The following is a 17,698-nucleotide window of genomic DNA, read 5'->3' as shown; positions in this document are numbered from 1 at the left end:
TGAATGTTTAAAAAAAGTGCATTTTGATTTTTTATAATAGAAGTCAATGAAAAACAGATGAATGAATTGCAGAAACATATTAACCAGGCCGAAGTAAGAGCTGTGTGGATCATGCCCCTGTCCACAAGGGCACTTTGACCTAGCAATTTTTTAAATTTTTGTTTTAAGGTTGTGCTTTCGGTAACCCACCTCCATTGTACCATAATCCTCAAGTTTCCCTTTTTTCCGTGTATCAGCATGCCTTGTGCTTACAGGTATCGGGGCCACTATAGATAGTGGGTTCTAAAGACCCGAGCCCAGGGTTAGGACACCATCCCATCCCCCTAGATCTTTAGCCATAGAGCCCAGTGCTAGACAGACACGCCAGTCATTTTATCCTCAATTTTTATTAACAAAAAGTGCCGGCTTAAAAGTGTACATCTTGAACTTATTGAGGATGATTCCGAACTGAAAAAGAATGAGAAACAAGAGGTTAGTAGCCGATATATGTTATAAAAATCACTGATATATGTTATAAAAATCACAACAACAAGTCTATGATTAACTAAAGGGATGTGATCAGGGGTGTAACTAGAAGTGGCTGAGCCCCACAGCAAACTTCTGATTGAGCCCCCTCCCCCAGTGACTACAAAACTATCAAGTGTAGTCATAACCTTTAACATTTATCTGCAAGTGCTAGGTCAGTCGTGCTTGTAGTTAAAGGGATGTTCGCAGCACCAAGGCAGCCACCAGGTGCTGCAAGTGATTGTTGAGGAAGCCCAGTATTACATTAGTGGGCTGGGCGGGCCCCATAGCAGTAGTTACTCCCCAGGATGTGATAAGAGGCTGTCCAAGTCTCACTACCAAGAGTATAGGACATGGACTATGAAACCAGTTTATTTTTTATTTCTCGCCATAGACTTACACTGCTTGTCTGCCCTTGTTTGTGCTGCTAGTAGGAAAACTGCTCTGGAAGAAACCAATCTGTGCTTGTCGCCATCTTCATCCACACTCCGCCCTGGCACAGAGAAATACAGGTTACTTAGATTTAAGCAGGTTTTCTGGATCTATATTCCAGTGTTTTTCTACACAACTGTCCAGTGGAGAACCCATTTATGGAGAATGTTCCTTTAATAAGATCAATTGATCCCTGCATGTTGTGATAAGTTCCTTCAAGGTTACCCCACAGGTTAGTTAGTAGCACCTCCACATTACATGGCTCTAATGTAGTCCAGGTCCTCCAGAAAGACAGAATTGCTCTCCAGTATGGTGACCGTCTTAAAGCCCCCCCAACCACAGAATGAGCCAAGTGTGCATGAACTTAAGATTTGTAAAAGCGGACACCCCCAACTGGATTACATATAGGACCTTGCTCTGTAAGAACATCCTTTACTATACAGCTGCCACACAAGCACTTACCTTGCCGCTGCCGGGCAGGTATACAGGAGCCAATTTGTGTGCAGGCCGGATCCAGGTTGGAGGAATCACAGATAATCACATCACAGTGAAAGTAGATCTGTTCAAGTAAAGGGAGAGAATGAGAAATAAGGCGGCCATGTTAAGACTTGGCAAATCCCACTGGGGGACATCAAGGGATTTGCGTCTATTTTAAGGTGACTGATTTTTTTTGCCCAATTTTTAATCCAAGTTCTATTTATGAACCAGTATGACAGGTGAATATATTTTGTCTTTATTTTTTAGATGCAACTTTTTTAATCTGCCCATTTTGAGTATTCACCCAAACGTTTGCATAAATCTGGTATTTTCACCCAATCAGTTGCAACTTTTTAGGAATTCACAGAAACTGGTGAAACTGGCCGACCACCCTATATATGGGGTGTACCAACTTCCCCCAACATCAGCTAGAGATTGGGTTTACCCAATCTTATTCTCATTGGATGTGATCCACTGTCAAGTTTCTAGAAGCAGCTTATTATTGTTCTCTATGGGAAGGGTAAGCGGTCAGACAACTTTGGCTTATCCCTCCAAGAACATAGGAGTTACACTTCAAATTTGTTGGTAGAGAGTCGAGAGGCCAAACACTAGTACAAGGTTTATGACACCCTAAGAAGCACTGCAAAGTGCTTAGGGAATACACTAACATGTTAAAGCTATATAAAGAGTAAATTACATTCTAACCCAAAGCCAAAAAGAAGGGTCTCCACCCTAAAACCATTTTAATTTAGTCATATCAGGAGTAGAAAATTGTACAGCGGCCTACTATATCTAGAGTCCACAATGTCCTCTATAGACTCCAAGTCTATATCCTTCATGAAGATTTTAGAAGGCCACACAAGAACACCCTGAAATGTATTGAGATCTATCCAGCTCCTAGTATGTAGGTTATGGTGCCCAAGCTTGTAGCCATCAAACATGTGAGGAACATCCCCTGATCAGGTACATGTTCCTTCCCCGGCTAGCAGGACGTTGACTGAATTCCAACCTTCCTATGAAGCCCACGTTTTCCCTTCTTGTTAAGGAGTCATCTCAGGTCCTCACCTCTCCCGTATAGGTTTCATCTCCTTCCATAAAGGTAAAGGTTTTCACTTCAAATCTTTTCAGATGTGATGGGATCCGTACTCTGGTATCTGCCGTCACTGGATGGAAGATTGTCTGGTAGGGTTCACCGTGTTCACAACTAATGTAGAATAAGGACCATTACTAGATCAGTTCCCATTTGAACCAGAGAAGGGTTGGGCCTCAACCTCCTCCCTCCTTGGCCACTGCTATCATTAGGTTTAACCCTTTATGACAAGGACAATTTTGCATCCCCCCCCCCCCCCCATCTTGTTTAAAAGACCATAGTATTTGCATTTTCTCTTCACCTACAAACACACATGACCTCTTTGTGACACCAATTTTGTCTTTACCCTGTTCTGTGGAAAAACAGATTATCCATGTTCCTCAATTCAGTACAGTTACAATAGGCAATTTATATAACATTTTACCCCTTCGTTATTACTGTAAATTTTTCAACAATCTTTCTATTGGTATATTGCTTGCATATATGACTTTTGGATTACTTTATAAAAAAAAAATTCTGAATGTGACTAAAGATCAGCAATTTTGCACTTTGACAAGTTTTCACACTTGTCGCTTACTGTGAGATCAGGAATGTGATTGGTGATTCCGCCTGCAGTGATAGCAAAAATGCTCATCATTTTATTTATATAATAGGAAAAGGGGGTGAAAATTATGGGATGAGATTTTATTTAACACTAATTTGTTGTCCCACAAGGGTCTCCTATGAGCATTACACAGATTGCTCATAGGGAAATAATGCAGTACATATGTACTGCATTGATCTAGGGAAACAATGCAGTACATATGTACTGCATTGATCTATGTAATCAGCACTCAATTACTAAGGGTTGCTGAAGGCAGCCTCTAGTGATCACTGAGGCCCAGCAAGTACGACTGATCAGCTTCTCGCCACACATTCTAAGATGCCCCATTGCTTAGTGATGATTATATGCAAAGTTGCAATATTGGTCTTAATGGTTTACGATGCCGAAACAGTGGCGATGTCTGCATCAAGAGCCATGTGGATTATACAAAAACCCAGTGACCACAAGTCAGTGAGTGGGCGCTACAGGGCTGGCCCACCGCAAGTTATGTTGCATCACTGCATATGGTTGATTTAGTTAAGAGATGAAGGAATTACCTGTTGTCCACAATAGGCCACATGGGAAGACTTCTCATGTCAGGAGCTATAGTAGCCCAGCAGCTGTCCAAGAAGAGCTCTAGCTGCGGATCAGAACTGTACAAGAGCTCAACCTCGAAGTACAGAGGCTCCTGCAAGTATTTCACAACTGGATACTCAGCATCTCCATAGAAGTCATTGTATCTGTCACCTAGAGAAAAATATAGCCAGGAATTAGAGGGATCTTGTGTGTCCGATGCTGTGAATACATCATACAGCTAAGTGTGGCCCAGCCTGGCTTTAGACTGAACTTACCTTTACTAAGCCTCAAAACCAGATCAAGAGGAGCGATCCCAGTCTGGGCGCTGGGTGTAGGGTTATCCAGGTAGCCGTAATCTACCACCAAGGTGCCGTTTGTCACGTAGTTACAGGTCACGGTCATTCTACATTAGAAAAAAAGTCAGAATGTAAAATCTCCAGTATAGGCAAAGGTCGTCTATTAGAGGTCAAGACCAACATACTTACATGTATAAGGGTCTTCCAGAGTCCCCACTGGAATAGGATATTGCATTCTGATATATTACCAAGTTATCCTGAAACTGAAGAGGTAGAGGTCATATTGAAAAACTAGTTCATGAGCAGATTTATTGCCCATTATTGACAAATTCACCAGGAGGAGGTTAGGAAGTCCCCCCCCCCCCCCATTCATGAACAGCCCTTTACTAGCCCAGCCTCACTATTCATAAACTTTAAGACTAGAGGGTTATCCACTACTATATAAACATAGCTTTCAGCTAGCTACAGCACCATGCTGGCCCACAGTTTGTGTGTGGTACAACCAGGCCAGGCCGATAAGTTGTCCACTAAAGTGCCATCAGGATCTCGCGAAAGCTTTACCGTTCGTGTGGTATCACAGCTGTCTACGGTGAAGGAGAACTTTGCCATGTTGCCATCAATAGTAACTGGGCCACATCTGTTATCTCTCAATCGGAGTCTAGTCAGGTCCATGTCTGGGAGGCTACTTAGTTTTTTTACCGAAACTTGTATCGTGCCGTCTGGAAGACAAACTACAAGAGAAAAGAAATTAAAGAGGGAAACATTTAATTCTTACCAACAACGCCAACACTGTACACGTACCAGCCGGGCTTGGTGGAGCGTCACAGGAGATTACGGCTTTGTAGAGCTCATTTCCATTTTGATCCTTTATGGTTATAGGAATGGTGACTGAGAGGCCTGAGGAGGTCACCTGAGAAAGTCATGAGACTTAGAATGGCTAGTCCCAAGTGGGTGCAACTTTTTAGCATCATGCAATTCCTTTATTGCTCAAGTCGATCCCTACAGCCAGAAGGACTAAATGCTAACATGGATCCATGTGTAGTCCTAGTAGCTGGACCTGAGCAGACAAACTTTGATTGGCAGTCCAGATACGACCAAGTACACGGCACTTGCATGGTGTTCTGCTGCTACTGCCTAACTATACACCCCCCCCCCCCCCAAAACAAAAAACCCACACCTTAAACACTACACTATTGCCCTCAATGTGTTGTATTGCAGCTCTGTTCCATGAAGTGAATGCAGCCCAAACTAGTACCAGATCGCCTGAGGACAGGTGTGGTGGTTTCTTGAAGCAGCCAAGTTTTTTTTCTAATCTTGGATACACCTTTAGTGTTATAGGTACTTACCTCGTTCATTACAAGCCCCGAGGCTGCGGGTACCTGGACTGTAGAATGTGTCTGATTGGTTGACAGCAATCCGCTACCCTCTGTTGCTTGCGAATCCTTGACAAATATTACCCAGCGTGGATCAAGGTTTCCAAGGGAAGTTGACAGAGTACCAGCATTGTGCTCACAAGGACCGACAATAGGCTGGGCTGAATGGGAGAAAGCCAAACCACATTGTGAGATGGGTTGTGGTCTACAGTATCCGGCAGACCGCATGTTTAGTGGCTCCACATGGGATACCAGGGAAGGGAACACAACATATGGGATGAAAGCTAGTAGTGTCCTAAGAAGGTTGAATTTGTTTTGATTGATAGGTTTGTGTGTGCTGTGTGCTGTGGTGTCCCACCATGGGTGTTCTTTTCTGCACCTTTTGTAAAAGCTCTGTACTCAGGTTAAGTGATGAGGGGTACTTTGCTGTTTCACCACTAGATGTCAGTGTTTTGTATTTCTCTATTGCACAGCTGAAGCAAGCTAAGTGTTAAAATGTGTTGGACCAATGGTAGGTGCTTTCTACTTCTGACCTCTTTCCCACACTCACCCCCCACCACACAGGGTAGTTCACTTAAGCCCCTGTAGGACTTACTTGGTGGATGAAGTGTAGTTATCAGTTCTAGTCAGATTCTCGTGTGAGAAAGACACAGAGCAAGTGTCCCTGCTGTAGCCAAGCCAGGGCCTGGCTTATGCCAGTACGAAGAGTAGTCTAGTCTAAGACAAGAGTGTTTTCAGATGCAGCTAGAGACAACTAGTTATTTCACTACTTCTACTATGCCAAGTACTTTAACCTCTTAAGGACATATGACGTACCGGTACGTCATATGTCCGCACTTGCACTTCAAAGTGGGGCCGCGCGGCGGCCCCGCTTTGAAGTGCAGCGATCCCGGGTGCCGCGAGTAGCCCGGGACCGCTGCTATTAGCGGGCACGGTCTGATCGCCGTGCCCGCTAATTAGCTAATCGGAGGCAGCTGTCAAAGTTGACAGCTGCCTCAGATTACCGGAGGCAACGTTTCCCTTGGGTCTAGTAGGGGAGATCGCTCCTCCGGGACCTTGTCCCGGAGGAGCGATCTCCGTTACTGATGCCGGCCGGGGACGCGTCCAAGATGGCGCCGTCCTCGGCTCGGCACTCGTTCGTTTTCGGCTGCAGCAGCCGAAAGCAAACGAGTGCCGATCTCATGGATCTCTGCAGCATATCTATGCTGCAGAGATCTCAATGAGAGATCCAAGTGTATATACTAGAAGTCCCCCAGGGGGGCTTCTAGTATATGTTTAAAAAAATAAAATAAAGTGTTGTTAATAGTAAAAAGCCCCCTCCCCTAATAAAAGTCTTAATCACCCCCCTTTTCCCAGGTTTTAAATAAAAGTAAACAAATAAATAAACATGTTTGGTATCGCCGCGTGCGTAATCGCCCGAACTATTAATTAATCACATTCCTGATCTCGTACGGTAAACGGCGTCAGCGCAAAAAAATCCCAAAGTGCAAAATTGCGCATTTTTGGTCGCATCAAATCCAGAAAAAAAATGTAATAAAAAGTGATCAAAAAGACGTATATGCGCAATCAAGGTACCGATAGAAAGATCACATCATAGCGCAAAAAATGACACCTCGCACAGCCCCATAGACCAAAGGATAAAAGCGCTATAAGCCTGGGAATGGAGCGATTTTAAGGAACGTATATTGGTTAACAACGGTTTGAATTTTTTACAGGCCATCAGATACAATATAAGTTATACATGTTATATATCGTTTTAATCGTAACAACTTGAGGAACATGCATAACAAGTCAGTTTTACCCCAGGGTGAATGGCGTAAAAACACATTTCCCCCAAATAAAAGAAATGCGTTTTTTTTTTTTCAATTTCACCACACTTTGAATTTTTTTCTGGTTTCGCAGTGTACTTTATGCAAAAATTCAGCCTGTAATTGCAAAGTACAATTAGTGACGCAAAAAATAAGGGGTCATGTGGGTTTCTAGGTGGAAAAATGCAAGTGCTATGACTTTTTAAACACAAGGAGGAAAAACCGAAAACGTAAAAACGAAGATGGGCCATGTCCTTAAAGGGTTAAGGTAGAAGAATCCAGGAACAGCCTGGCCAATGCAGAGAACAAGTCTACAAGGTGCAGGGCAGTATTCCAAGCACAAGAGGAAAATAGCCTGGATAGGACAAAGCTACCAAAAGGTTGGTCTATGTATCCTCTCAGCGTAGGTAACTGGGGCACCCCCAGAAACTTTGCTTTGCCCAGATAACCACAGCTGGGGCTCCAAGCACCTTCTGGAGCATGACAAGTTCAAGCACTAGAGTGTGAAGATTTATCTATTCTACTGAAGTGTATTGTAATACTGAAAGGGTGCACAGTAAAGCTGTACTATTTTTATATTACTGGGACTCAATCATACTTTATACACACACACCTTGGTTTTATTTTCCTCTGTGGGTGGTGGTACAGATAGTCCAGGTGGGTCAGTTGCCACTCAGGACTACCATGACAAGAGCCCAAGGGACCTATCACAGCCTGGCCCACAGTTTAACAAGTCAATAGGAGGAGTTGTGTACAAGAGAAGTAAACATGGTGGTCTGGACAGGATGAAAAACTGATCAGAGAAGTTCTGAGGAGTCACTGGCTGTAACTGCACTGTAGTCACTTAAAATGGTATCTGCTATAGGGACCACCAAGGAATTGATGCCACTGAAGAGCAGCTTACCCAGTATTGTAGCATCCCTATAGAGCATACTCACGAATGAAGCATTCAACAGTCCCAGTTGTAGTGAAGGTTTCGCCATATGGAATAATTGTGAACCCAAATGTCACGTTTAAAATGAACAGAATGCCATCAGGAGGAATCTGCAACATAAAAACCCATTTAGTTATAAACAAATACCCTTGGATACATAAAAGTTAACCTATGAAGCCTGAGAAGGCTACCACTGTAGAGGGCAAAAACAATGTGACAGAAGTTAAGGGGGGGGTTGATACCATTGATCCCCATACAACATGTTTTTGAATGGTTCCTCCCATCTGAGTGTAGGAAACACATACAAGGAGGGCATCTCGGAGGCCAACAGGAAAGTAGATGCAAGGCAACCTGCAGGGGAGAAGATGGGACGAATTCCATATCATTTATAGGTCGTACATACCTCCTTAAAGACTTTTTCATCACTAAAAGGTACTTTAAGCACAAAGGTCACACTTCCATTTGGCTGGGTTATATTCTCAATAACGTATCCACGGTCAACACCTTGAGGCACAGTCAACACGGTATCACCAACTGTGAGATCAACCAACTGGACATCCGGGAGAAATGTTCCCACCGTGACATTGAATATTTGAGTGGATGGTATGGTCTCTACAGGGAAGAGAAAAGGTTATAACCTACAAGAGGGCAACATTTGCCTTCCTGTAATGACTTACCATTGGTTAAAACAGGAGGTCGCAGTTGAAAGGGCGTCATAATATCCTTAATGATGGTGTATCTTGTGACACCAAAGCCATTATCAGTCCATAGATTTTCAAGAAATGGGTGGATACGGTAAGATACCCCATACTGGAAGTTTACAGCTCGGCTCTGGAAATATAAAGGTTGGACATTTTGGAACTGCATAGGTGTTTTAGACCATAACATACTGGGCCAATAACCTCATAGTTACCTTATAATATCCCCCTACAGCTCCTATCGGTATTCTTGCAGTAGTGACAGTGTTGCTGTCCACAATCTCGTATTTTCTAGAAAGGATCTCCGCATTTGTGAGATTCAGAAGGTCAACACCGAACTGGACACTACTGCTCTGGATGGTTTTCGCCCCAGTGAGAAGTGGAGAAATGCTCTTTGGCACAGTCCATACAATCCAGTCATTCATAAACTTCACGTCATCTAGAAGTATAGAGAAACGTTTTAGATGCCATGTTTAGCAGCCTTGTGGGTTGGCTTGGCCTAAAATCCCTAGTCAATGTTCTAAGACTCCTAGATTGATTGACTCTTGACGGGACATCTTTGCCCCTAACGTGTGAGCTACTTTTGCATATCCTTTCTTCCCAGAACGGCCAGTGGAGCAGCAATGGTCTAAGTCTCCACAAGTAGAATAAGTATCCCTTTGACTTAAGTTTTTGGTGAAAAGTGGGCAGCTGAAGGTGGCTGTGGGCCAGGTTTGTTTCTAGATTACCAATAAGAGTCCTGTTGATCCCTGCCCTACTATAGGCACATAAGGACTTCTGTAATAACCTGCAAGATCACCTGGACAATCCAGTCCTAAGGAGTGATTTTTATGGGAAAGTATTACTTAACCCACTTGTCAACCCAATGGTCCCTAGTCCCTACTGGTAGCTTTCAGTGTTTATCTTGACATGTATGAGATTCTCCCTCAGCCAATGACTGGTCAGCTTTTGGCTGAGCGGGCATTTGTCAAGCCAAGACGTGATTGTTAGTGGCACCAAGTACTGAAAGACTGGAGATTAATAGAAGTAAATTAGAGATCTCTAACTTTTTGAAAGCAATTGATTTAAGAGAAACCTTCACTGGAGTCCCCTCCCCCCTTCCGCATGACAGTTCAGACTTACAACACTTAGGAGGTAGTCACCCTGAGTAAACAGACCCGATTTGTGCCATATTACTCACCCACTGGGCAGGCAACAGCATTGTCAACCAGGTAAATGAACCATCGCTGTTTGTAGAACAATGTAGTCCTCAGCGTGGAGAAGGTGACACCACCAATCTGAAAGAGCACGACAGGAGCTCATTGAGAGGAAGGCGAGGGGAAAAAAAAAAAAAAAAAAAAAAAAAAAAAAACACACCAAAAGTCTGATTGTTACCTTCTGAGGGACAGCTTGGCTAGCGTTGTAGGGGGACCTCAACAAGATCCTGGAGTCCGTTGTGTTGACCCCATAGCCAATGTTCTGCGCAGCATCGATCAGCATGGTCGTTTTTTGAGTCGTAGACAAATGAAACACCACCTGCCATACAGACATGTAGCCGCCCACTGCCTGAAGGACAAGACATTGTTAGAGAAACCGTTCAACACAAGAGCTGCCATAACATATTAAAACAATCAAATATTTGCTAAGTGGCAAGATAAGCCATGAACTACATCAGACCTGCACATCCTTAAAGGGTCACTGTCACCATAGAAGACTTGACATGTCAAGAGTTTAGAACGGATCTGAGTGTTCACACCTGTACCAGTCAGACCAAGCTTGGAGAAGCTCCCTGCTCTGTGTCATGATACCAGTCAGGCTCCATAGACTTACATTATGAACCCAACTGATCACAGGACAGAGCCCAGTGTTTAGAGTGGTCTTCTCCCAATTGGTACGGGTGTGAACACTCGACACTTTAAGGCTCCCACACTCGCAAAGATGTTGCCTCAAAAAAAAAAAAAAAAAAAAAAAAAAAAAAAATGTGCTCCAGTCGAATGTGCTCCATATAGGTATATGTAGAAGAGGGCTGAACTCCCATCCTTGTAGATCGCTTCCTGGTTTCCCTTGAGTGTACGGTGTCCAGGAACAGTGCATGCATTCCCCCTTGCTTACATGTACAGTAGAGAGCAGCTGCCAATACTACTGGGACAGATTAGCTGGACTGGGCATGTGTTACCAACCTTAGAGGATTCTTCAATGTGCGTTGTAACCAAGGTCAACAAGTCACGCCGATTACCTGGGTAAATGCAGTTGCCCAGTCCTCTGGTTCGTTCCTGAGAATTCCTTCTGCAATCACTGGGATCTTCCTCCTGGTTGAGACCTATAAGTACAGAGCCAAAACCCATCAGCAGCACATCTAGCCATGGTCTTCAAAGTGGGGTCAACACATCATAGTGTCTACCTAGCCTCTAAGGACTCAAATGGGTAATCCAGCACGACTCGTCTCCAGGATTTGTAATTAAGCTCTATATTCACTTCAATGAAACAAAAACGGTGGCGTTTCTGGAAGAAAGCAGCCATGTTTCCTAAGGGTAGATAACCTCCCTTTTAACTTTGTGATCCTACTCCCTCTCACATTGAGGAGTTCTGGGAATCTAGATAGTTGTTCTAGTTCCTGGTGAAGTGCATGTACAGTTACTTGCCCTTTAAAGGGAACCTGTGCTGCCTGAACCAGGAGTCATGTGGGCGGTCCCAGATGCCTTTGCACCTCAATAGCCTTGATAGACTTTCTTTGGGAGTTGAAAGATCTGTCAAGGCTAATTGGGCACACAGAAGCCATGTGGGACCACCCAAATTTGTGGTTCAGGGTGCATGAGAAATCCGTTCTACAGGATAGGAGGAGAAGAAAAATTAAAACAAAAACACCCACTTACTTCCATGTAGTTTGTTTCACAGACAATTTCCCGGGGGCTCCATACATACGGGCAGCTGGTAGCCTTTATATAGGTCACAGCGTCTCCCATGTCCCGCCTGGCTGCAATATCAATCTTCACCGATATGGTGTAGCTGGTGTCATTCTGTAGGACAGGTTACTGTTAATATGGAGCAGCGACCCCAGAGCCATATAGCAGAAGACGAATATTCTCCTACCTGAATCTGAGTGTAACAGCTGTAGAGAGACGACCTGAAGGAGATGCTCCCCCAGTCATCATAGGATATGGTGTACCCACACTTGGTGGCCAAAGTATCGGTGATCAGGTGGGCAGTTCCTGTCTGGTCTGCAGAAGAGCGGTACATGTTAGCACAAGTATCTACAGTGGATAACCAGTGACTTCAATAGGCATCCTGTAATGCTTTGGTTCCCACATGAATCAGTCACTTTCACAAGCTAGCACTTAAAAGTGCATGTACCACTGTGCCATTCACCGGAGGTGGGCCTCGCCACCCCCAGCATGACCATATGCCTACTCAACTGACATGGCTTCATCCCAATCAGTTCTAATTGACTGTAAGAGCCAAATCAAAGGAGGGGATATTGTGATGTCCCACCACAGTTGTTGCTATGGGTTAGACCCTTCATAAAAGCCTGTACTTATTGTTTAAGTGGGGATGAAGGTAGTGATAAAGTTTCGCCACTAGATGTCGCTGTATTAGATGTGTACTTAGATGCTGCAAGGCTGAACTATGTAAAGGGTTAGTGTGTGTGTATGAGACATGGATCTGTGAACCTATGGGATTCTATCCTATCGCCTCTTTACTTCCACTGCACTTCACCCACTCACAGCGCACCTTGAATACACTGAGGAAGGAAGTTCCATGGTAGAGGAAGTGCAGGAGTCTCATGTTTAACATTGTAGAGTAGGGATGCAAGCTAGAGAGCCCTCTACAGTGGTCCTCTCTGGGCCCTGGCCCTCTGCCAGATCCCCTACTCTCAAAAGTTCAGTTTTAGTCAGAACCTTGTATGGTTAGAAAGCAAGACAAGACAGAGCTCAGTTTACTTAGTCTTCTCTACATGACACCATGCAGTGTTAAACTCTTATAGGAGAGGACAAGTCCGAGATCTCAATCCACACCGTGAACTAGGAGAGTCACAGTTCAGGACAGTATCCACAGACAGCAGTAAGCTAGGAACTGAACCGGATAGAGCAAAGTTGCCAAGAGCCTAAGAAACTATTGTGCAGCTCTGTTGTCAGCAGGAAATACTCAGCATTCTGCTTATCCCAGGTAACAAGGTGCCATTATTTTTGGCCCACCAGGCAATTTAGAGTTTCAATTACATCTGGCCCGCCATTGCATTAGATTAATATGGGTGGTCCGGACAGACGCTTGGACCACCTATATTATAATCTTGTAGGCCACAGGCAGAGTATGTGAGCGGTGTCTGGATGCTGGCAGCGCAGTGATGTCATCACACATGTCCTGCCTCTGGGGCCGCAGAAAAGGGCAAGTCCAAGCTAATGGGACAATCTGTCACCCCTGGATGGCCCTCCAAACCCATCCTACCCCTGGATACAGGCCCCCCCCCTAACTTACATTAGAAGATGAGTGGGCGGCCATAGTTGCACGGCAGGACTGGCATCAGGAGTGGGACCGGCAGGATGGGGTAGGTATGGGGGGGGGGGGGCTTAGTCCACAGATGACAGGTTCCCTTTGACAACTGTTCTAGGGGCTGGCTACTATATAAAAGACCATCCTTCTCTGCTACTTTGTATCTCTCTGCACGCTACTCAGTCAGCACGACTGTACTCTTCACGGTATCCCTGTCTCCCTGTCTCAGATCTGGTTGCGATATCATCAAGTGTCTTATCAAGGAAACCATCACGTGTATCATACTCTGTCAAGGAAAAATCTGTATAACTTGCTGCACACAAGTACTTTCCAAGTAAAAAACAAGATTTATGATACAGAGACTGATTCTTTACCACAGAGACTGATTCTTTACCTCACACCAACAGTGTACACTACAGCCTGGAGACACTTCCGCTTTCTGTGGGTGGTAGTCTGGGAGGGTCATTACACCACTCCGGCCCATCATCATATCATCCCAAGGGACCCTGTAGCAACCCGGCAGGTCACTGTCCACAGGGGAACAATGTACAACCAGCCTTTTAAAATAAAAGCAGGTGTGCCATCATAGCTGTGTGCCACACCGGCACTGGCGTCACAACACATCACTGGGCCCAGCTGTATCTTGGCCAACCACCATAGTGCTGGCGTCACACCTCACCATCTAGCAAGTGACCGGCCGCTCCTCCAACATAAAGACTGAGGAGCATACCACAATATCACACTAGGGGGCAGCGGTGGGCCACCTCCAGTGCATAGAGCCAGGGCATGTTCACACTGAGCAGACCCTACTTGTATTCCTGCCTGCTTCAGTGTGTCAATGCCTCATGCACCTCCACTCAAAGAATTCACATGTAAACCGTTTGAGCGGAGATGAACATGAGGCATCGCATTGACACCGAGGCAGGGGCTCCGCATGGTATGCCACCATTTTTGCTCAGTGTGAACAGGTCCCAAGAGAACAGCATCTGGCAGTGTTTAAAAAAAAAACCTGATGGGGTACATTTGCTTTAAGTGATTGCCACACCAACTGGATGACTTAGCGTTGTGCAGACCTGTTTGGGTTCAGAGAATGTTGTCCAACAAAGGACTTATTGACACGTCCTGTATTTTACAAACCCTGTAAATGTAACGTTTCCCCATCCGGCATGATGTATCAATATCATGCCGGGAGCGGGGAAACAATTTCCGTTGCTTTGTCACTGTGGGAATAATCTTAGATTTCCTGTGACTGCAGAAGTTGGATGCAGCCCTAGGGAGTCCTGGTAACCGGCCATAGGCTGTATCCAGGTTTCCCAGCAGCCCTAGGCCAGTACCCAATTTCTGCAGCCTTATGGAATCAAATGCCAAGAGTTAAAGGGGTACTCCAGCGGGGGAGCACTTTCGCTTTTTCCAGCGGCGGGTCCTGCATCCCAGCGCTCCGATGCCCGGTTCCCGGCGGCTTCCTGGTGTCTGACGCGGTCCTGAGACATGACGTCTCAGGTCCGCTCAGCCAGTCAGTGACAGAGGCGGGATCCGTTTCAAGACCTGAGATGTCACGTCTCGGGCCCACGCTGGAGTACCCCTTTAAGGTTGCCGACCCTGAATAGTTTAGAAGGTCCGCTTATCACTATTTCTTCATCTTAACATGGTATCAGGATTCACACATCTGGACGACTCACCGATTGCTGAGAACATGACATATTTCTTCAGGACATTCTGTGCAGGTAAGTAGAGCTGTACCAGGGACTTCCGGCAGCTGGAGACTATGAAATCTAAACAAACAGATCTGGTTAGTGGGGAAGACGTCTCCAGGCTCCTGCCGACTACTAGAAGAGACTTACCTGAGCTTGTGCTTTGTTGTGTGCAGACATCAGAGGCCATCACAGCTACCAGGAGCGCCAACCTGAAAAATAAAATAAAAAATCACTAATACCCACAAGTAGTGTTTGAGGATCAATTACAACTTTTCCTTAGAGTGGAGATCGCCAACCTTCAGCATCACCAATTGTGAGATTGCAATTATTAGATGTCCAAGTGCATGCAGACCCACTGGTCAGGGCCTGAAGCTGTAGGACCTCCCCCCCCCCAAAAAAAAACAACCAAAAACACAAAAACACAGGCATGATGGAACTTTTACTTTGCAGTGGCTGGAGGACCACTGTGGTGTCCCACCACAGGTGTTACTAGGATGTTACACCCCTCACAAAAAAAGTCTGTACTTCAAGTAACTGTGGCAGTAAAGTAGTACCTGTGGCAGTAAAGTAGTACCTAAGTTTTACTACAAGACGTCGCTATTGCATATAACTGTACTTATGGTTACCTGCAGAGTGCAAAACAAAGTGTTAGTTTGTTGAGATCTGTACACCAATGAGGACCTTCTCTAACCTTTCTTTCTATGCTTTTCTTCTCCACCACTGACAGGGGACATAACACCTCCTGTAGGAAGTTATCACATGGGGAAAGGAAGCATACACCCACTTTTACATAGTCTTTATCTGGTTGCAGTACAGAAAGGACGCAAGACAAGTTGGTACCTGCCATGGTCCAGCTGGACCCTGGCTCTGCCAGGTCCCCATTCTAGAACTTAGTCAGTAGTGTAGTCAGGTTCCTGTGTAGAGCAGACGCACATGGGAGACCCAGACAACAATTTCTTGAAAGCAGCACTTATACACACTATGCAGTGCTAAACCACAAGAGAGGACAAGTCAGAGAAACCCCAAACCACACAGAGGACAAGTCTAAAGGTGCAGGACTGTATCCTATAAGAGAGGAACTGATCCGGATAGAGCATAGTTACTAGAAGCCTACGTATTCTTTCGCAGCGCGGGTATAACCAGGTAAATTGTCCACTCTGCTCAACTCCGGTAACAAGGCCTGTGGCTTGTGTCACCCTTGTAGGACGGGTCACCCAACACTGGTGGGCAACCATGTGGCACACAGTCAAGGTTGAAACACAGGCACAAGTAAAAGTCTACTTTCAAGTCTTCAGTATTCTACCTCTTCTAAAAGTTCCGGCAGAGCACACTTTTACCCTGGGTTGGGACTCAGCCCACACTCCTCTCCACTACTCTGAACTTGAAGCACAAACTCTTCTCTGCTGTTCTAGACTCTATACTCTTTGCTCTACTGCTCACCTCTCCTACATAAAAGGTCCTCAGTACAGAGTGCTTTCCTCAGTAAGGATAGGTTCACGTTAAGAATTCTTGCGGATAAACTCAGCGGAATTCCGCTGGCTGTACGCACTCACAGACGCACGCCTTTCCTCCGGCTCCATAGACACCATTCTATGGGGCGGCTGATTCCGCCGAAAGAACTGACATGTCAATTCTTTCGGCGGAATCAGCTGGCCCATAGAATGGTGTATGGAGCCGGCAGAAAGGCGCACTGCCGTGAGCGAGTACAGCCGGCGGAATTCCGCTGAGTTTATCCGCGAGAAATCCTCAATGTGAACCCACCCTAATGGTGTGTTTACACAGATTTATCTGACCAATTTTGGAAGCCAAAGCCAGGAATGGATTTTAAAGGGGAGAAATCACAATCTTTCCTATATGGCCTGTTCTGTTTATAGTCTGTTCCTGGTTTTGGCTTCCAAAATCTGTCAGATAAATCTGCCTGTGTAAACGCACCATTAAGTAGATCTATTTATGCTAACAGGACTCAGTGGTTCTTGTTTGAGCACCTGCACAGCAGAAGCCATATCTTTGGGTCATCTCCCCTTTCTGTGGGTGGCGGTACCGATAGTCCAGGTGGGTCACAACTCCACTCCGGACCACTGTGTTAAGCACAGCCCGACAGATTATAGCTCACCACCCTAAACTAAAAGCAGGCGTTCCTCCATACCTGTGTGCCCACCTGGCACCATGACAAATTACCATCTGGCTCAGCTATATCTCAACCAACCACTACAGTAGTGGCATCAAACGTTACCAGCTAGCCAAGTGACTGGTTGTACACACACCAGTTTGACATGCCCTTTCTAGACAATATGCTCATTATAACTTTCAAAGTCTAAATCAGTAGATGTGATATAAAGCAAGTTTACAATTTAGATTTTTTTTTTTAATCATGGAAAACACGGCACTTCCTGTTTTCTGAGAAAGTCAGAAAAGAGGAAGTCCTGTGTATCTCAGCGCTCAGAGAGAAGGCAGTCATGTGACATTTAGCTGCGACTCTGTACTGGCCGGAATTCCTGTGTTTAGGGTGCCTTCACACCTACCGGATCCGCAGCATTTTTTTTGCTGATCGGCAGAGATGAGGCCGTATTCTTAATGAACTCGTCACTATGCGCAGATCTGTATTTTTTGCAGATCACACATGCAAAAACACAGATCCCATAGAGTTCTACTAGTGTCCGTGGAGGGATTTCCGTTTGCACCAGGGCCTCTTTTTGCAGCACAGATCTGTATGCAGCTACGGATGTGTGAATAGGACCATTGTCCATAATTGCGGAGAGAATTGGG

At 45.2% G+C, this 17,698-nt stretch overlaps 1 protein-coding gene across 5 annotated transcripts in view; it reads right to left on the bottom strand.

Moving 5' to 3' along the window:
* Positions 1-377: 377 nt before the first annotated feature.
* Positions 378-17,698, bottom strand: part of LOC138795122 (zona pellucida sperm-binding protein 2-like) — a 51,020-nt gene continuing 33,699 nt past the window's right edge. For 3 of the 5 annotated variants that reach the window (XM_069974087.1, XM_069974088.1, XM_069974085.1), the window contains exons 2-22: positions 15,080-15,141; positions 14,918-15,010; positions 11,841-11,968; positions 11,624-11,767; positions 10,987-11,070; positions 10,146-10,316; positions 9,952-10,048; positions 8,987-9,210; positions 8,751-8,904; positions 8,477-8,685; positions 8,078-8,183; positions 5,305-5,492; positions 4,760-4,868; positions 4,520-4,689; positions 4,148-4,221; positions 3,938-4,065; positions 3,644-3,833; positions 2,479-2,617; positions 1,399-1,495; positions 905-997; positions 378-447 (exon numbers count right to left, since the gene is read on the bottom strand). In XM_069974087.1, coding sequence (XP_069830188.1) covers positions 428-447; positions 905-997; positions 1,399-1,495; positions 2,479-2,617; positions 3,644-3,833; positions 3,938-4,065; positions 4,148-4,221; positions 4,520-4,689; positions 4,760-4,868; positions 5,305-5,492; positions 8,078-8,183; positions 8,477-8,685; positions 8,751-8,904; positions 8,987-9,210; positions 9,952-10,048; positions 10,146-10,316; positions 10,987-11,070; positions 11,624-11,767; positions 11,841-11,968; positions 14,918-15,010; positions 15,080-15,119 — 2,658 coding nt within the window. In that variant the 5' untranslated portion in view covers positions 15,120-15,141 and the 3' untranslated portion in view covers positions 378-427. The remainder of the gene's footprint in view (positions 448-904; positions 998-1,398; positions 1,496-2,478; positions 2,618-3,643; positions 3,834-3,937; positions 4,066-4,147; positions 4,222-4,519; positions 4,690-4,759; positions 4,869-5,304; positions 5,493-8,077; positions 8,184-8,476; positions 8,686-8,750; positions 8,905-8,986; positions 9,211-9,951; positions 10,049-10,145; positions 10,317-10,986; positions 11,071-11,623; positions 11,768-11,840; positions 11,969-14,917; positions 15,011-15,079; positions 15,142-17,698) is intronic. The other 2 variants (XM_069974086.1, XM_069974089.1) reach the window with 2 other exon arrangements.

Source organism: Dendropsophus ebraccatus, chromosome 6, assembly GCF_027789765.1.
Source record: "Dendropsophus ebraccatus isolate aDenEbr1 chromosome 6, aDenEbr1.pat, whole genome shotgun sequence".
In the NCBI taxonomy this organism is placed as follows: Eukaryota; Metazoa; Chordata; class Amphibia; order Anura; family Hylidae; genus Dendropsophus; species Dendropsophus ebraccatus.
Note: the sequence above shows the minus strand (reverse complement) of the source record. Positions and strands in the feature narration are given on the sequence as shown.